The following is a 19,118-nucleotide window of genomic DNA, read 5'->3' as shown; positions in this document are numbered from 1 at the left end:
ATATTTATTGGAATATGGAGTGTAGAGATTGTATAATGTAGGAAATATAAAAGCCGAAGGAAATAGATTCAAAAATGCATTGTATTATCAAAACCATGATGCTTTAAATAGAAGAATAAGAACTAAAAAAATGCATCAAAAGTCAAAAGTCCTTTAGCAAGATAATCCGATTAAAATTCGATTGCAATAAAAATAAAGCTAGTGAGACGAATAGAAAGTTTTTTGATAGAAATATTGGTAAGCGTTTTATATCAAGTTCTAAATCTTTCCTTTATATTCCTTTAAGAGTTACTTCTTTTGAAAAGCGAGGATAAAAACGGATATCTTGATAACGTTCAAAATAAAACCTAATTTGTATGTTTTGAGAGAAAAATTTCAATCTTTTGTGACCTCACACTGTGAACTCGATCAAGGCGTTTATTAAAAGATCTTTTATATTGCAGCTTGTCAGTACTTTTGATACCATCCTTTTTTTCCCTTTTAAATAAAGGACCTCAAACAGTGATATTTTTTAATGGCACGAATTATATTTGACTTCTTTGCACTTTATCTACGCAGTGATTAAAATCGATGAAAGAATTTCTATCTTATTCATTGTTATCTGTTACACCCCTGTCACAAATTAATTGGTGTTTTTCGGAAAAGTAACAGAAGAATTTGGAGTCATGTTCCTGATTTTGATGGTTGACCAGCCATTTATCCCTCAGTAGTAGATCTTACATATACAAACATAGGAGTGTTTAAATTAGGAAATCAAGCAATTAGGGTTAATGGAAAGAGTTATGTTGTTGCTGATTAAATAAAATTAACTTTTAGTGCATTGTTAATTAATACCGCTTTATTGGGATAAGGTGTCTGTGTCGTGTACGAAATATAAAACCCAAACGAACTAAAATGCAAACAAAATAGATGCATTAATTTAAATTCGGAATCGTAGTTACGAAAGAAATGAGTGAGTTAAATAAGATGCAACAAAAATAAATTACTAATCAGGATAATCCGATTTGAATTCCAATTTCAAAAACAAGACTTAATGCCAGTGAGATTAAAGTCGTGAGTTATAAAAGAACAATCAGTAGGAATTCTTTTTTGCTGGTATTAGCTTAAACCTTGTTCTTAAGTTAAATCTTATATAAAAGCGAATGTACAAGATAACAGAGTTCTTGCACCAATCTTTTCAAAAATATTAAATCTTACAAAAACACAACTCCTTCAAATTCTCTCACAACACACAAAATTCTCTCACAACACACACTCTGTTCATTTCTGAAAAAAATCTCAGAAAAATTTTCAACTAAAATATTTTAATAAAGTTCGTTCCGAGCAAACACAAAACACGCTTCTAATGAAAACAATGGAAGCCTATTATTCTCTTTTTATTCTATGGCAAATCATTTTTGCTAACCAACCAAACTAAACCATTTACAATAGACTTTATATACATAAAGTGCTCGTGAAAAAGTGAAGTCATTTTTTCACAAGAACATTCTACATTTAGTATGAGAACTAAGCTTCCTGTAGAAGCCAATGCATAACTAAGAAAAGAAAACCCTTTCTTATAAATCCACAGATATCTCAACAAAAAACTACTGCACAGCTGAATCAACAATTCAATAAAATCTACTCTTACTAAACACCACTACTTAAAACCACCCTCCTATTTCCTCAACCACTAAAACAACCTTCTACAAATTACTTTTTAGACATAAACGACTCCGAATTACGAGACCTTTCGCCAGTCCTTACCAATACGAACAAAATCCGACGTCACTTGCTATTGGAACTTCCATTTCCACAGGGAAAACCTTACAAGGAGAAGGAAAACGCTTCAACCTCAAACCATAACGAAACTGCGTCAACCTCAAACCAAAACCAAAATGCTTCAACCTCAAACCACAACCAAAATGCTTCAATCTCAAACCACAACCAAAATGCTTCAACCTCAAACCACAACAAAAATGCTTCAACATCGAACCACGACAAAAATGCTTCAACCTCAAACTAAAACGAAAATGCTTCAACCTCAAAACACAACGTAACCACCAAAGGCTCTTACAGAATACCCAAAAGATCTAACGAAACCCCGAAAAATGAAGACCGAATCCAATCTTTGATTAATCAGAACATTGGAAGATTCAAGCACCAACAAACAAACAACAAAACCACACCGAAATTGAGAGAACCGAACAACGTCGCCGAACACTTTAAGTTAACCAAACAAACCTTGTACCACTCCACGAATTTATCCAAACTATTAAAAGTTCAATCCAAGAACAAGATTCCAGGAGGCTTAACTATTCAAGTTAAGACCAAGGAAAACCTTTCCAATAACCACAAAAACATATGGGACGAGGCATTAACTCGTGCCAGCACTACACTCCTGGAGGTCCTGATAGAACACCACCTGCAACAGCAGGAGTCCTATCAGGAGAAACGCCTCCTAATCCAAAAAAATCTCTCAACAAGGCAGGTTGAGGAAAACAATCGAAGAGCAGACGAAGAAATAAACTCAAAGAAGGAGAACAACGACCCCGAGAGAAAGAGGAAGTGGGAGAACAACAACCATCAACAAAGATCCGACCCAACAAAGAAACCGAGGATGCAAAAAAACTAGACTGTTTTGTAAATACTGTGAATATTTTTGATACAAAAGTTAACATACATAAAAAGAAACACACACCCCAACCATACCACAAAATTTCTTATACACTTTCTTCATCAGCCTCTTGTGTCGAACCACCCGAAAGTCTTGTGAAAAACTTTTCAAAACTAAAACCACGACAAGTCGAAAAAGACGCATTAAACAAAGGACTCACTTTTGTCCCTACACCACAAGCCACTACTTTGAAAAACACCTTAAATTCGCTATCGAAAACTTCTTCAACAGAATATCCCAAAGATACTTTTTTCGAAATCACCCTCGAAAAATTAAACCACTATTTCGAAAAACAAACTGGATAGCTCCTATCCCAGATAATCCAAAAATTAGATCCTACTTCCGAAAAACATCCACAGACCTCACCCGTTTTTTGAAAAAACTCAACAAGAGACCAACAACAAAAAACTTAACACATCATGAATATAAAGCACTAAAAAGACTGAGTACCAATAAATCAATTGTTATTAAAAAAGCCGACAAAGGCGGCTCTATTGTAATCCTTGACAAAGAGGATTACAAACAAAAAGTATTTGATCATCTGACTGATACAACTTCTTACGGAATGACGGAAGTTAATCCTTTAAAAGATATCCAAACAAATTTAACTGCCTTCCTGGAAACTATACTTTACCATTACCACATAAACGAAGACACCTTTAAGTATCTTCTACCACCAAATGAACCACGAATCAACCTTTTCTATATCCTACCTAAAATCCACAAAGCAGGAATTCCAGGAAGGCCCATTGTATCGTCTGTAAACTCGTTAACAGAAAACGTATCACAATTCTTAACAAAATGCATACAGCCACTAACACCAAACTTACACTCCTTCATTAAAGACACAAAAGACTTTTTAAAAAGATTGATGACAAAGAAACACCTAGCTAAACAAACAAAATACCTCCTCACTATTGATGTCAAATCATTATACACCAATATACCCCATAACGAGGGCATTGAAGCATGCCTTCATTATACAAAATTACATAAAAAGTCACTCCCTACTTATACACCGAACAACAAAATTTTAGAGACACTCTTTAAATTTGTCCTAGAAAACAACTACTTTACTTTTGAAGAAACACTCTACCACCAACGCTTCGGGACAGCGATGGGAACCAAAATGGCGCCGCCGTACGCGACCTTATTTCTCGGAAAACTAGAAGAAGAAAAGATTCTCATAAACCCATTTCTGGAATACATACTAGAATATGTAAGATTTCTAGATTACATCTTTATTCTTTGGGCTGGAAGCCTTCAGAAATTAAAAGATTTTGAAACCCACATAAATTCTATCCACCCAACCATCAAGTTCACGGTCGAATATTCCCCCGACCAAATCAACTTTCTAGACACAACAATATACATTGACAAATCAACAAAAGAATTTAAAAGTAAGGTTTATAAAAAACCGACAGATGCGAAATCACTCTTACACTACTCGTCATACCACCCGAACCACACCAAAGAAAACGTCATCTACACACAGGCGCTTAGGTACCGACTTTTAACAACTGACGACAGAATTTTGAAAAAAGAATTGAATGAACTCGGCTCGACATTAATACAGCGGGGCTACCCCCTGACACTGATAAATGAACAATTCAAGAAACTTCACAACATTAGCCGAAACGACTGTTTCCACAAAAGGAGAATACCAAATAAAACCACTAATAAGCATGAAAACGGTGAATACAGCAACCCCCTACCCTTTATTGTAGAATACTATGAGAGCTTGGCTCCCTTGAAACAAATACTCCATAGACACTGGCACCTCATAAATAATGATGAAGAACTGAAATACACCTTTCCCACAAAACCATTTATTGTATACAAAAGACATAAAAACATAAAAAACATCATCACTCGCACCAAATTCGTTGAAAAATAACCTTGTAAATATCACCAGGATAAATATTTTAGTAAAAATTTGACTGTCTTTGTAAATCTGTTTTTCAATTAAAACCCGTTTTGAAATAATAGTATATTTTCAAATAAATAGCTTCACAGAAAAAACACACACACGTGTACAATATTTCGACGTTTGTCTTTGTCAAGTAATGAAGTCTGTACAAACTGAGGTGGTATTTACATGATTTCTGGCTAACAATATAATCGTCAAGGGAATAAAAAAATTAAAAAATTATTAAAAGAATAAAAGGGTTTGTTTAATAAAAGAAATACTTAGGGAATAGAAATTAAATTTGTAAAGGAAAAATTAATTGATAAAAAACTTTATGTACAGGTATTTAAAAGTGTTAAAAAACAGAAATGATAAAAAAATCTCATGAGAACAAGCTAAAATTAGCAAGGGAGGCATGATGTGCAAGCAGATACTCCTCGACAAAAATTTAAAAACACTATTCTATTGTCTCCAACTAAAATCAAGACAATAGAAAAAATAAAAACACATTAAAGTAAGCACTATTACATTTATAAGAATAATCTAGGTATAAAACTAGCTAAATGTCTAGTATATAATGGGCCCTTACTCGCTAGGCTTTTGTGACCCACCAAATATAATTACATATTTGCAGAGAAAACTCAATTATAAATGTCCAAAAGGCAAAAATAGTACCGACCAAAAATAAAGAAAAAAGGAATTATGTAATTAAAAAACTAAAAAATCGGAGTACGGATTAAATCTAGCCAAAGTCCTCTAACGGCACATCTCGATCATTAAGACCATAGGGAGCAAATGAGTTTAGTTTATATTGCCAAAATGACTCCCTACGGCGTACTGATGGAAGATCTGGAGCCTCATCGATTAGAGTAAGTTCCCAATCATCCCTACCGTGATGGTCTGCCTGTTCGAAATGTGCATGAAAGGAGGCTTGGGTAACGATAGAACCTGATTTGTGTTTCCTATGGCAGCACTTGTAATTGTTAAACCTAGATCGAAAAGGAGTGCTAGCGCTACCAACATATTGTATACGGCAAGTTTTGCAGGTAAATAAGTATACAACACATTTGGAGTTACAATTCAAGTTCTTCGCCCTGATCTTATATTCTTTGCCGTCCTTACCTGAGAATGAACCTGTCTCTTTTATAAAGGGACAGACGCCGCAGCGTTTTCCTCCACATCGACCACTACCCTCGTTGCCCTCTGATTTAACAGGCAACTTAGCACGAACCAAAAGATCTTTAAGACTTTTCCCCCGCTTAAAACCAACAACCGGGACGTTTCGGAAAAGATTGCAGTGTTCATTGTCAGGTGTTAGCAAGATATGGATCTTAGATAATATCGACTTTAGCCTAGAATAAGAAGGATGGTAAGTAATATTTAACACTATCCCTGGGTTGGTCTTTTTCCCCCGTTCTCGAAAAAGGAGATCGTCGCGTTTATGTTCACGCGCTCTAAGGATCTGATCACGTACCATCTTCTCTTTATATATAAATTAGATATTTCGAATAAATTTACTCCTAACTTGACCTACACACTATTACATTTCCTACCACTTGCTTACCAACCAACTTAGCTAAATCGGGCGAAAAAATACATGCCCCACGCCCTCAACAAAAAAGACAGAGCACTGCTACGTACGGATCTAACAACAACTACGGTACACCTAAAATGCGGACACGCGAAAATTATCACTCAAAAACAATACACCTCAAAAGCAAAACAATAGACTAAAAAAAAGTGAACCAATCAAAATAGCTTAACACCCGTACAATAATGGAAACCATCCCCTAAAACACAAAATAAACCAATGGGATTACATCATACTCCAACCAACCAATCATATGACTTGAAACAAAAACGAAATAGAAACCAGGCCTTGAGAGAACACACATGGAAAAAGCCTCACCGAGCTTATCCTTTCCAAGACCACCTACCTCCAGAACACACGCAGAAATGATGAATGATATAAAACGCACTAGCGACATTGAAGATTTTGACATGACGGGTAAGAAAACTTATATGATATCCCCCCTACAGAGAATTAGCATGCTAAGGTTCTGACAACCCAAAAAGGAAAGAGAGGGCTCTACTATACCAAGTAGTTTGGCCCACCTATCACGAGAAGTTATCGAAATAAGGGCCGAAAACTTTGTTTGAGTGATAGACTTTCGACAGAAGACCTCGAAATCTTTTCCTTAAAACACTACCTACGAAAAAAGTCCACGAAAACTCAACGATGGACCACACCCACACAACCTTAATACAAACAAAAACACCAACCTGTAGTTTTTAACACGTAAAAACCTATAGGGAATTAGAGAGTACTCTACACAGTAGACTAGGAAACTGGATCTACTCAATCCTTCATAAAAGAATTCTTTTTTGCTGGTATTATAACTTAAATCTTATTTTTTTGTTCTTAAGTTAAATCTTATATATATAAAAAGCCAGTGCAAAAAAAAACATCTAAATAATGTCCAACTCAAACCCTAATTTGTACGTTTGAAAGAAGGAAATTTAGCAATCAAAAGGAGCTCGTACTGCTATTTTTTATTTAGAATATTATCCTACGATTTTACTATCTCAATAGTTTGGAATAAAGGATTCCAAACTGAGATGTACTAGGTTTTATTTGAAATCTGTGCACTTTTTGATTTTCTGGTTGTTGTCCAAAAATTTTTAGTACTACGAAAAAATTCCCATAATCTACATTAGTAATCTATTACGCCCCCCTTTCTTGGGTCAGTCTAGGCTAAGATTTAAGGTCATCCTTTAGACTGTCAATTTAATACAGTTTAATCGTCATATATACTACTCTAAATGGTGGCTTAGGCAATAAGTCGCGACCTTTTGTTTCAACCATACTGTTCAAAAATCCACAGTAGAGGACTAACTATAGAGACGGGCCCATTTTTAGGTATGTAAAATCGCTTGACGAGTCACGCATTTCGTTATTACGATCTTTATCCATGTGTCTATGTTTACACCTCTGTGTCACAGATCCGCTGGGACCCCATCCCCACTGGAAAATTTTGCAATAACTTCGTTCCGATGGGAAAATACCCTGGGATTTCAGCCCCACTAAGATATTGACTTTAATTTTATTCTCACTCGAAATTCAATGTTTAAAAATTGCACTCAAAAACACTACTACTCATATTTTTTAATTTTGGAACAATAGACTTTTTACCCCCCCCCCCCCCCGAGGAAAAAAGTTCCACCGGGACTGTGAGATAGGGTTGTACTCACATTTTCAAAAAAATAGTATAAATTAAAAACAAATTCAGCAAGTGAAAAGGAAAAGAATCCTGCATTTCTAAAAATAGACAAAAAGAACGACAAATTTCATAAAAAACGGCAAGGGCGCAACCCTTTTTAGAGAACACTTTTCCTGATTCACAAATGTTAAGAATCTACAACAAACAAAAAAGCAACCTTCTCTTTCTTCATCCGGTTGTACTGTCAATTCATCACAAGTCATCAAATCTTGACGCCCTGTTTTCAGTATGAAATATTCTTCTCTCTTTTTGCCCAACCAAATATTGATAGCGCCTTCAACGAATACTGTCTTGTCAGTGGTTAGCATACTAATACATTGTTTTTGATATTCACTTTGTGAACTGATGATGAAATGTTTGTAATCCACCAATCTACTTCAGCTCTGCAATGGACGGCTCCGTCCATCTAAGTATAAAAGAAATCTGTCCAGTTTGGTTTATCACAATAGACATATCTCTTTAGTTAGAACGTACAGAGAACGTGATGGTATGCGCAGAATGGATGGTCTGTTATGAGGTTTCGCAATATACTACCCGCCGGTGAATGACCACACAAGTTTTATTTACTTTAACTTTCATATTTTGATAAGCCGTCCGTACAAACATCTGAAGCATTTTTCTGAAGCCTTTTTGGTTTTCTCTCTAGTTGTTTTTGCCGTATATCTTTGCCGGGGGTTCGGTTATGTTCTATTTTTTCCGAGCAACACAGTTCCAAATTATTCTTGTGCTTAAGTGTACAAGAATAACTTGGAAAAGAACAATGGAGAATTGAAATTGATAGCATTCCTTCTTATCCTAATTTTTATGTGTTTGTTATATTTTCAGGAGCTCTAAGTTATTCAATTTTAGCTGTGTTAAAAATAATTCTTTACAGCATTTTTTCGTGATTCCTTCATTCCACCAGTATTGGCTCGATGGCTCCTAATCAATTATAGCGTATGAAAGTAAGATGAATCGAGGAATTAATTTGATTTTTGATCGCGTCATGTGTAAGTAGCGAGCTCACTTTCGTTTACACCACCCGCTACCTTCTCTTGCGGCTTTATTATAGGAAAATAAGTATCTGAAAGTGCACATCTTTCATATTGTTTTAATTTGCTGTACTTTCTTTTCAGTTCTCTATCAATAGTGCAGGATATGAGGCTGATGAAGAGATTAGTTTTGAAAACAAAAATTACTGCAGTAATCGAAAAGGCTAAAATCTAAACATCTTGGACCCTGCGAACTTCACAATCTTTCACAATTGTATAATCATTGGTAATACCAATACACGTTTTTTTTATAAGAACGTCAAAAATTTTCAAAGCCTTCGGATGTTCTTAGTTTTTTGGATTTGAAGCCTAGAAACGTTTTTAAAATGTTCTTATTTTCAGTATTTTTTGAGCATTTTGATGTAATTTCTTAAGAAGTCTCCAAAGCCTTAGAATGTTCTTAGAATGTTCTTAAATTTTTGGGCCTCGAAGCCTTATGTTCTTATATAGTTTGTTCTTATAAAAAAAACGTGTATTAGAATATTGTTCCGTATAGCCTAACAGCTATTTTTTTGAAGCTTTAAAATAGACTTTGACCCTTTGACATAACAGTTCCATCATTTAAATTTCTTGTTTGTGCATTCGGTACTGCTCTGTACCAGAATGTATTTCACGTTTATCGCTTCGCAGTACACTCTGTGCGCACTGTCTGTTTGATAAAACAATCCCCGTAAGGAGACCTTCTGCGATGAAGTATGATTTATAAAAAGCAACACTACTCTCATCGTCTCCCCTCTCTCACCAACAAATTATCCGTAGATACTGGGTACACATACCCAGACAAATTCGGTACCAAAGTTAGCATGGATCGCTAAAAGTTCAACCGGACCATATTTCTTAGGTTGAAAATGTGCAATGAATACAAAGTTACTCTACACGCTTCTTTTTTTTTATAAGAATGGTGTTTTTTCATTTCATCATGGATATTCTTAACTTTTTGGCGAAAATCATTCAAAAATATTCTTACGGTATTCTTAGGTTAAGATCGAAATTGGCAATCTACAGGTTAAAATCCCTTTAAAATGGCATTCTTAGGTTCAGTTGCTAAATTCCATGATGGTGATATTCTTACCATATTCTTAATTTTTTGGCCATTTTCATCATGGACATTCTTATAAAGTGTATTCTTATAAAAAAAAAAGCGTGTATTTATACATGGAAAATTTATATTCTGTAATAATGATATTCAAATTCTTTCTAAAAATAAAAAAATATATTTTTTCGTTTTACTGAACTCTTGTTTTTTTCGTAAAAATAAAATTTGCGTAAATCACTTAATGCCAGAATTAGTTCAGGTCCATTGTACAGCTAATTGCCCGTGCAGAAACTGCCAGACCTTTTGTCGGGCTTTTTGTAATCACCTTACAAATTGTATAATAACTTTAACTTTTGTTAGCCTTTGGTACTACCTTTTCGTCAACATGAAAAAAACTATAACATGCATACATACAAACAGATTCATTGAAAAACAAAAAAAATGCTGACTTTTAGAAATTTTTGAATTCCGAAATGCTCAACAAAATAAGTTCTGCATCAGTGGACAATTTTGGCGAGAAGTAAAATTTCCATAGCACTTTGAAAGGAATAAATCTCTTCCCAAAATGACCACTTTAGGCAAAAATCAAAATTCATTTTGAAAAAAAATGAATTAGGCAAAACTAGCAAAATTCTCAAAATTTATTTCTCGCCAAAATTAGTTTCCTTGCTTAAGGTATCTACTTAGCCGGAATAAACGACACGCATCGCGTGATTCCAATAAGCAGTTTACTTTTTGCCGGAAACTCTGTGAAGAAAGTTCCACTGTTTCAAAATGGATTGTATGTGAAAACATGATACTGTGATAACCATGAATGACAACTGAATCTGAAAGCCATTACATAATATGATACTCTAAGCTGATCTTTACTCCAATCAATTGATAAGCAAGTTAAACTGCTAATGTTGAAAAAGACACCAAGGGTAACGAGTAACGAAGAGAAATAACGACAGTGTCTGCGAAGTACGTATCGTTTCAAACGACAAGGAAGCATGTTGTCCACGAAAAACAAATAACGTCGTGTACGAAAAACGAATAATATCGTGTACGATAAACGAGAAGGAGGTCGTGTACAAAATACGAGTATCACTGACGGCGAGGGACGTGAAACAGATTTCGGACATTGGAAAGCAACAACAAGACGATAGAGACCTGTAAACAAAAACATAAGATAAGGAAATTTAAGATTTTGTTTTCAATCGTTAGATCGTGCATCTTAAATTACACCAACCCTAGATAGTTAGAGTATCTACATATTGATTTAAAAATCCAACCAAGTGATTTATTAAGAATTCAAAAACCCATCATCTCTACCCCAAAAGAATTTAGTAAATTGGTACTAAAAAAGTACTTTTCAAAAGTGGGGTGGTGGTATGCAAAAAATTCTCCAAAATCATTTTAGTACATATATTATATCTGAGAAATTTTGGTACCGAACCCCCCCCCCCTAATGTACCTATGGGGTACTAAAAGGATTTAAAAGCCTTTGGGGAACACCACCACGTCAATAGCCGGTCCGATGTCTGTGATTTTAGACGGGGACAATCGAATTTATTTACCTTTTCGAGTTGGCGGAGAGAAGTGATTTGTGGAAATGTTCGAAGGAAATGTTTGTGTGATCAAACCATCAAAACATCGATCTGTAAAAAAAACCCAATGCAAGGTTTTCTAATAGAACAACCAGTCTGTTAAAAAAAACAAAGGATTTTTGTAACACTAAAATAGTTTCGTACATTGTACTAAATTGATCATTTTTCATGAAGTCGTAAATATTGTTTAAACCCACTTTTCTCTATTGTAATCGATTTCGAATTTCTCACTCCTACTGTATGTTATAAAGGTCGGTTTCCACTGTATGCTATGATAAAAAGCATGTCTGTAACACACGATCACGAAAAGTTTTTGTTTATTATCTCATAGTGGAAAACGTCTAAAAAAAGTTTTTATCACGCGTTATCATGTGTTCTTGGATTGAAATTCATTTTTAAAAAAAATCTGTGAGATAACGCGTGACATGATCAAAAGACACCGCCACTCACCTGGCGAAATCTAAGTTATTTTAATTTTTCTTTGTTGAAAATTTGAACGACAGGAAATAACAGGTGCAGTTTCAGAAAACAAATTGTTATCTCAAGTTTTTTGTCACACATTATCACGCGTTATCTCATCGTGGAAACCGAACTTTACTTTCCAAGAAAAATCTGATGAAAGAAAATGCTATTTCCTAGAAAGAGTACTCTCTTAAGCTTGGTTTCCACTGTGTGATAACTTGTGATAGTGTGTGATAGTGTGTGACAAAAAACTTGAGATAAAATTTTGTTTAGTGGAAACGCATCTGTCATATCCGCTCGTAGAAAGAGGGAAAATTTGTGATAGCAAACTATGGAATTTGCTTTCTATTATATTTTTAACAAAGGAAAATTGAAATAACAAAGAAATGTGACGTAGAATACACCAGGTGTGTCGGGGTGCCTTTTGAACTTTCTTGTCACACGTTATCTCACACAATTTTCGTGTTCTTGGATTGAAATTCATTTCAAAACAAGAAAACACTATCACACGTTGTCACAGTGTGATAACGCGTGATAAAAACTCTTTATTCATGATATGCACCATTGCAATGTCTTCCGTTCCACCCAATAGCTGATTGGTTGAAAGTGACGTATTGACTGCTTTTACGTCACTTCCAACCAATGAGCTATTGGTTCCGTGACGTAATGTCAGAAGACATTGCAGTGGTGCATATCATTGATAAACGTTTCCACTATGAGATAGAATTTTATTTTGTGATAGTGTGTTCCAGACAGGCTGTCTGTCACACATTATCACATGTTATCACTCCTTTCCGAATAAAAGTGTTTGAATTGAAATCAATTAAAGAATCAATATTGCAAATCCTTATTCTAACCCAGCTGGCACATAACGTTGTTTCAACGTTTATCTAACGTTCAGAGCGTCCATATAACGTTAGATGAACGTTGAAAGAGCGTCGTGTGCCAGCTGGGAAGAAACCAAGGAGAAACTTAATAGGAACAACTAAAATTTAGCTGTATGCTGTTCTTAATTTGCGTGACAAAGAAGTAGGATTTCTTACAACTGTATTGTTCTTATAAAAGATGTTATTTATAAAAAACAATTAACTGAAAATAAACAAAATCTGCGTTTCATCAATCCTATCCGACAAAACAACGTTCCTATCCTAAAAAATAAAACATGAAAAAGTGGATATTTTTCTTACCAAGACGAACGAAACGATCGAAAGATTTCTTTGGTAACACCATCACAACGTTGTTCATCAGGGCGTTGACCATAAATGTCTTTCAATTCAGGATTCGCTCCTTTGGCCAACAACCATCTGATGATGTTATGTTTGTTGCGAAGTGCTGCTTTATGCAATGGTGTTTCGTTCTGTTTGGTTCTTCCATTGATCAACATTTTGATTGTTTGTTGATCAAACTTTTCCAAATAACGAACTGTTCCAACCAAACCAACATAATGAAGAATATTCTGACCATTATCGCTCACGAGTGAAAAATCTTGAGGATATTCCATCAAGTGAACGAAAACGTCGAAACGATCTTCATAAACAGCCTTCATGAGAAGTGTCCAACCATAAGCACCACGCAACGAGTTGACGATGTTCGGATTTTGTTGGAAAATTTCTTCGAATTTCACGAAATTCTTTTCCTTCAAAATATCGTACCAAACATCTGAAGAAAAAATAAAGAAATTCAAACTTTTCACGCGGTAAAAAAATTTTCAAAAAAAAAATGAATCTCAATATTTCAGGAACTAAAAATGGGCTGAAACTGAAATTTTGCAAACAGAACGACAAAAATATTTCCGAATTGATGGCGAAAAAATTTTGAATTTTGAAGGAAAACCTTTTTCTCAGCAAGAAATCATTTTTATTCGTGTCGGTCGGTAGAATATGTCCACTTAAAAAAAATCTAACCTCGAGATCTCAGAAAGTAAAAATAGTTTTGAGCTGAAATTTTCCAATCCGAACAAGAAAAATATTTCCGAATTGTTGACAGAAAATTTTGAAATTTGGACGAAAACTTTTTGCTCAGTGAAAAATTATTTTACTTATAACGGGAAAAATCTCCTCCGTGAAAAATAAAATTGAATTTCGATATCTTCCGAGCGAAGAATTGTTTAAAGTTGAAATTTTGGAATTAGAATTTCCATTTAGTTTGGAAAGAAAATACTATTTATTTGGGCTGAAGATATTTTTGTTGGACAAAAAACTGATTAATATTTCTACGCTGAGAATTCAAAAAAACTTCAATCCCACTATTGTAAGTTAAATAACAAAAAGAGCAAAAACTTTTCTCTGGGACGCTAATAAGACTGTTCTTTTTGTTAGCAGCGGTAAAAATTTCTCTGAAAAAAACTAAAAAATATTTCGACGAATGAAGGCTAAGAAGTCTATGAAAATTTGGTCAGAGAAGAAAATATTTTGGCTTTTGCTAACGAATCTTTCACCGCCCTTGGCAACCTGAATTGAAAATCCATACATACAGCTTATAGATTAGCCCGGAGATAAGAAACTTCCTTCTGGAGAGAACCTTAAAGCAAAGCATGAGTTTGCATAATGAGAAAGAGAAGAAAATGAATAAAAGTTCAGAAAATCATTCACACATTCTCTCGTAAGTAAGTATTTTTTGCAACCAAAAGACAACCAACTTCCATCTCATAAAAAACTGAATAAAAAGTTGAATGAAAAGCGCGCCAAACTTCTATTTATATCATAATCAGAAGAGAAAAAAATTGATTACTCTCTTGAGAATGAAATTGACAACTCAATGCAAATAATGTCAATTTCAACTTTTTTAAATGATCTGACGACCCCTCCCGGTGTTATTTCACTACCCACCAAGATGACTATGAAAATAGTAAAATTTCATCGGGTTTGATTTTGAGGTCCCAACAAAATCTCACAGGATGGTAAGTGCTGAGGGTGAAAATGTTTGACAACTTTGAAATAGGTAATGTTGAGAATGGGTATAAAAAAAATTGAGGGAGGCATTTCTTAACTTAGCTATTGCCTGCAGAAAAGGCTAAATTGACATAACATAATTTAATGACCACAGTGGAAAATTCCGATTGAATTAGACCCGGTTCATTCATTAACCTGGGTGGGCTTAAAATTATTAATATCCGTAATGGCAAAATTGACCGTGTCACAGATACAGTGTTAAAATTCAACTTACCCTCAAACGTCAGCGTTTTACCCTGGAACACTATCTCATAAATTTTCTGTCCGTCCCATTTGGCTCTAAATTAAACAATGAAGTTTTCAAAAATAAGCGAAACCAGTTCAGCGGAAGTATTTTCGTTTACTGTTTAAATTTGTGGTGCGAGGAAAGAATTTCTTTCGGAAAAATTTCTGAAACTTACATTTGAACAATTACGGGATCTGAAATATATTGATGGTTGCTATTTGGGTTGTTATTCAACCATCTAACAGACAGAAAGCTTTCAGCTGACTTTCGATATTCAGCATTATTTTATGAAAATAAGTCATCTTAGTGAACTGATTGACGTACAAAAGTAGGAGGGGTAATAAAAACTAACGAAACACGTTATACGAATGTTAATGACTTTATTTTGCATTTTTCATAAACGTTCTTTATTGGGGCTTTTCCCCAAAACTAACTCTTCCTCTAGCAGCAGTGTCCTCTAGCAATTAAATAACTTTCATTACAAAGGGCTCAACAATGAATAAATATCAAAGTGAATATAATGGTACCTAGAAAAACTGGTCCTTGCCCAGATGACAAGATAATTAGTTATATTATCATGTTATCATTATCATGTAAGCAATCCTAGCGTACATGTTAAGGATTGACGTCAAAGTTAATATTCGGTGAAAAACCACTCGCATAAAACACCAGATTATTGTGAAAAATTACATCCCCTCTTTCAATCATATATGAGGCCCCCCCCCCAGCAGACCCTCAATTCACGCTATCACGCAATTTTTTTTTCGAAATTCACGCATTGACGCAAATTTTCCTCGAGTTTCACGCAATAACCCGATTTTTCAAAAATCGGAAAGTATTTTGTGAAAAATCGGGGAAACATTGGAAAATCGGGAAAACTGCACATAATTGGTGGAAAAAAGGGAAAATTCACGTATTCACGCACAAAATAGCGCAGGTTCACGCATTCGCGCAATCGAAAAGTACATTTTCACGTTCACGCAAGTTTTTTTAATTCACGCATTCACGCATTTTTTTTTCAATTTTCACGCATTCACGCAACCAAAAATGCCAATTCACGCAATCACGCAAACCGCTGGGGGGGCCATATATCTTGCAAATGATAGGCTGAATTTTTGTAATGCTGTCAAAAAATAAAATGTTCGAGAGTCGAGAGTCTATAAAATTTAAGATTGATGCAAACTAAGAAATTAAATCAATTAGAAATGTTCAAATAAGCGTTTTATATCCCCTTTTGTGCTAACTACAATCATGGTCGAAATGTATTGAGATTTTAGTGTATTTTAACGTTTTTCAGAATTTAAAGTTCGGGCGAGAATTGCTATTTTAGCACTTCAATTGTCTCTCATTGAATATTTTGATTTTGGAGGGGTTCGGTGGCTTCTAGGCGGCTATATCCCAAGCCTTATTGGAGCAAATTTGAGCTTTTAAATCCTGATATCTTAAGACTCCTAAGTCTTAAGTCTCATGTTAAAACTCTATTTTCAAACTGTAGTTTAATGCGCTTAAAATTATTTTGTGGTGTTTAAAGTTTCGCAGAGAAATCCACTTTGTCGCAAGTTTTTTGTCCATGATTGTATCTGGACTAAGAACAAGCTGTTTCTTGAACGGAATTTCGGGGCGAGTATCCAAAAATTTTGACCTATTTTAGAAAAATATTCTGAGAAATCTTTCCTTGTGAACTAGCATCAACAAAAGAACTGCAATGCCTCTGCTATGGGTTGGGAAAGTAAAGTTTTCATCGTCATAGACAATAGTATCTACCCGCTAACCTCAGGGTTCCCTATTTCCTAAAAAAAGGGGATCTAAAACTAAAAATTTCATTTCAATTCAATTTCGTAAGGGGAGTTACAGTTTTTACCAAGGGTGTTCTGCCTACACCGAGAAGGGATCTTGATTAAACAATAATGGTCTTAAAAACTTTAAAAGAGCTAAATACTCACGAAGCTGGTCGAATAGGCTTTGTTGCTTGTTGTTGTTGCTTGTCCTCTTCTTGTTCGTAAATCCGAATTGGAGGTCTGGGAAGGGTTTTCGGTTTAACTGTCTGTTTCACCGTTGGTGAGCTAATAAATGAAAAAGTAGGGCTGACATAATGAGAGATATACTTGCAATAAATTAATTGTCACTGACACAATCCAGTTAAATCATTCATAGCGTCAGCCTGGGTTTAGGTCCCAGGCAAAAATTAGGTCCCCCCCCTGAGTTTTAAGTCTCCCCCCAAAGATTTATGAATTTTGTTAGCCCCCAGGATTTTCGACCTTAGACACTTTCAAAAAATTGACCCGGTAGAAAAGGTTTTTCCAATGTAAATTGCGTTACGTTCTAAGTTTAAGATAAAATATTTTGCACACTTTCTATAAAAATATTGGGCCGCAGGCGAAAATTTTTCAGATTCATGAGCTTCAATTTGAGTAATTGAAGCCAACTATTAAGCTGAATTATTTCAGCACCAAAGTTAAGTGATGAGATTTTAGCTCCCCCAAAAAAGGTGGTGTACTTCCAGCCCCCTCCTTTTTTGGGAAAAATTCAGGGTGTAACCCCCCCCCCCAACCAGCAGGGGGGGGGCTGTAAATTGGATCAATAAAATCTCTATTTTTACAAGTAAAGTTTGTTGAGCTGTTCTCATTCTTTGGGCAGGTTGAAATTCAGATTGTTTTCATCCTGTTCTTATGGGTCAAAATAATATGTAATATAGTCTTTACATCCTGTTTTTGAAAGCCTCAAACTTTCTTGAAATTCGACAAAAAAACTATCCCAGCCTATCCCCAGATTATTTTGGCATTTTTGAGCCTCAGAATTTTAACATAAAAGTGTTTAACTGTCACCAACACCATGCAAGATTACTTTCTTTCTTTGGTCCTTTGACCATATGCCGTCTTTCTTGACCTGGAGCACTAGGAAGGTGCCCTGTTTTAGGCTAGCCGCAATAAATGAAAGTACAAGAGTTGAAAAAAGTTATTGTATTTTACGGGCTTACGAGCGCCTTTAACAATTTTTATATTTTTTCTAGGATTTTAGTATGCTAGTGCGCGATATAAAAGTACTCAGGCAATAAAATTTTAATTTGCTATACTTGATCACCACTAGAAGGGAGACTTCCCAGGCTGTAGGAATAGTTTTAGAAAATAAGATAAAACTAATCAAAAGCCAACACACTGCTTTGAATACCTTGAACTAGTTGCCATGGGTAATTTAGTTCTTTCGAGTTGCGTTGTTAGTTCTGTAATGTGTTCACTCTGCAAGTTGACTGTCGTGTTAAGTTCTGTTACAATTCTGTCATAATGAGCTTTAACAAGTTCGATATGACGTCTTGCTGAATTGGCGAGGTGACGTTCCATGTGTGGTTTGTATACCTGGAGTACGAAATAAAAAAATAAAAACAACGAAGTAAACAAATTCAGAATGTCACAGCAGCCAATTCTTCAAGAACTGGAAGTTCGGTTAATATTCGGGAGCCGAGCACTGAAGTGATCTTAGAATCGGAAAATAAACTAGTCTCTATTATTGACTGATATATCGCTCTACCGATGGTATAGAGCACTATCTTGAATCGCAAGTCAGGTTTGCAAAGAAGTGATCTTAGATGTGTAAAAAACGCTTTATCCCCCATTTTCGATTTTCTCAATACCACCGGACCTTCGTAGGACCCTCCCTCCCACGGTTTATTGATTTTTAGGAATATTTTCAGCTGTCAAAAGAAGAGCTCCTCATTGTTCTCTAAAAAGCCGTCGTATTAGTCTACAATTACCTTAATTTTAAGTTTATAGACAAATTCAAAGACCCCGTTTATCGAATTTTCCAAATCTCCCGTTTATTACAACCCAGACCCCCTCCTGTTTATTTGGTACCAGAGAAAACTAGAGAATTCACCTTTTCATGGCAACCATATTGCCAATAATCGCATTGCACCTTGCATTCTTCATCTTCGTGTTTCTGAGATGAAAAAAACGAAGATTGATTGAGAAAGGATGGTAAAA

At 35.0% G+C, this 19,118-nt stretch overlaps 2 protein-coding genes across 3 annotated transcripts in view; both read right to left on the bottom strand.

The window, feature by feature from the left end:
• Nucleotides 1-19,118, bottom strand: part of LOC136801429 (TNF receptor-associated factor 6-like) — a 41,261-nt gene that overhangs the window by 13,531 nt on the left and 8,612 nt on the right. Inside the window, exons 6-8 of one of the 2 annotated variants that reach the window (XM_067058065.1) lie at nt 19,012-19,074; nt 18,310-18,494; nt 17,085-17,204 (exon numbers count right to left, since the gene is read on the bottom strand). In XM_067058065.1, the coding sequence (XP_066914166.1) occupies nt 17,085-17,204; nt 18,310-18,494; nt 19,012-19,074 (368 nt within the window). The remainder of the gene's footprint in view (nt 1-17,084; nt 17,205-18,309; nt 18,495-19,011; nt 19,075-19,118) is intronic. The other variant, XM_067058066.1, reaches the window with a different exon arrangement.
• On the bottom strand, nt 10,680-13,603 carry LOC136801430 (uncharacterized). The gene is made up of 3 exons (XM_067058067.1): nt 13,152-13,603; nt 11,473-11,553; nt 10,680-11,065 (listed from the first exon to the last, which is right to left on the bottom strand). Exons 1-3 carry the CDS (start codon nt 13,222-13,224, stop codon nt 10,683-10,685), a joined length of 537 nt encoding a protein of 178 aa, XP_066914168.1. The 5' UTR covers nt 13,225-13,603; the 3' UTR covers nt 10,680-10,682.

Source organism: Clytia hemisphaerica, unplaced genomic scaffold, assembly GCF_902728285.1.
Source record: "Clytia hemisphaerica strain Z4C2 unplaced genomic scaffold, Clytia hemisphaerica genome assembly, whole genome shotgun sequence".
NCBI lineage: Eukaryota > Metazoa > Cnidaria > Hydrozoa > Leptothecata > Clytiidae > Clytia > Clytia hemisphaerica.
Note: the sequence above shows the minus strand (reverse complement) of the source record. Positions and strands in the feature narration are given on the sequence as shown.

Coding starts and splice junctions, on each gene's coding strand:
- LOC136801430 (XM_067058067.1), bottom strand. CDS start 13,224: ATGGTCAACGCCCTGATGAACAACGTTGTGATGGTGTTACCAAAGAAA. Junction 11,554..13,151: donor CGATCGTTTCGTTCGTCTTG/GTAAGAAAAATA, acceptor TTTTTTTTACAG/ATCGATGTTTTGATGGTTTG. Junction 11,066..11,472: donor CTCTCCGCCAACTCGAAAAG/GTAAATAAATTC, acceptor TTTTGTTTACAG/GTCTCTATCGTCTTGTTGTT.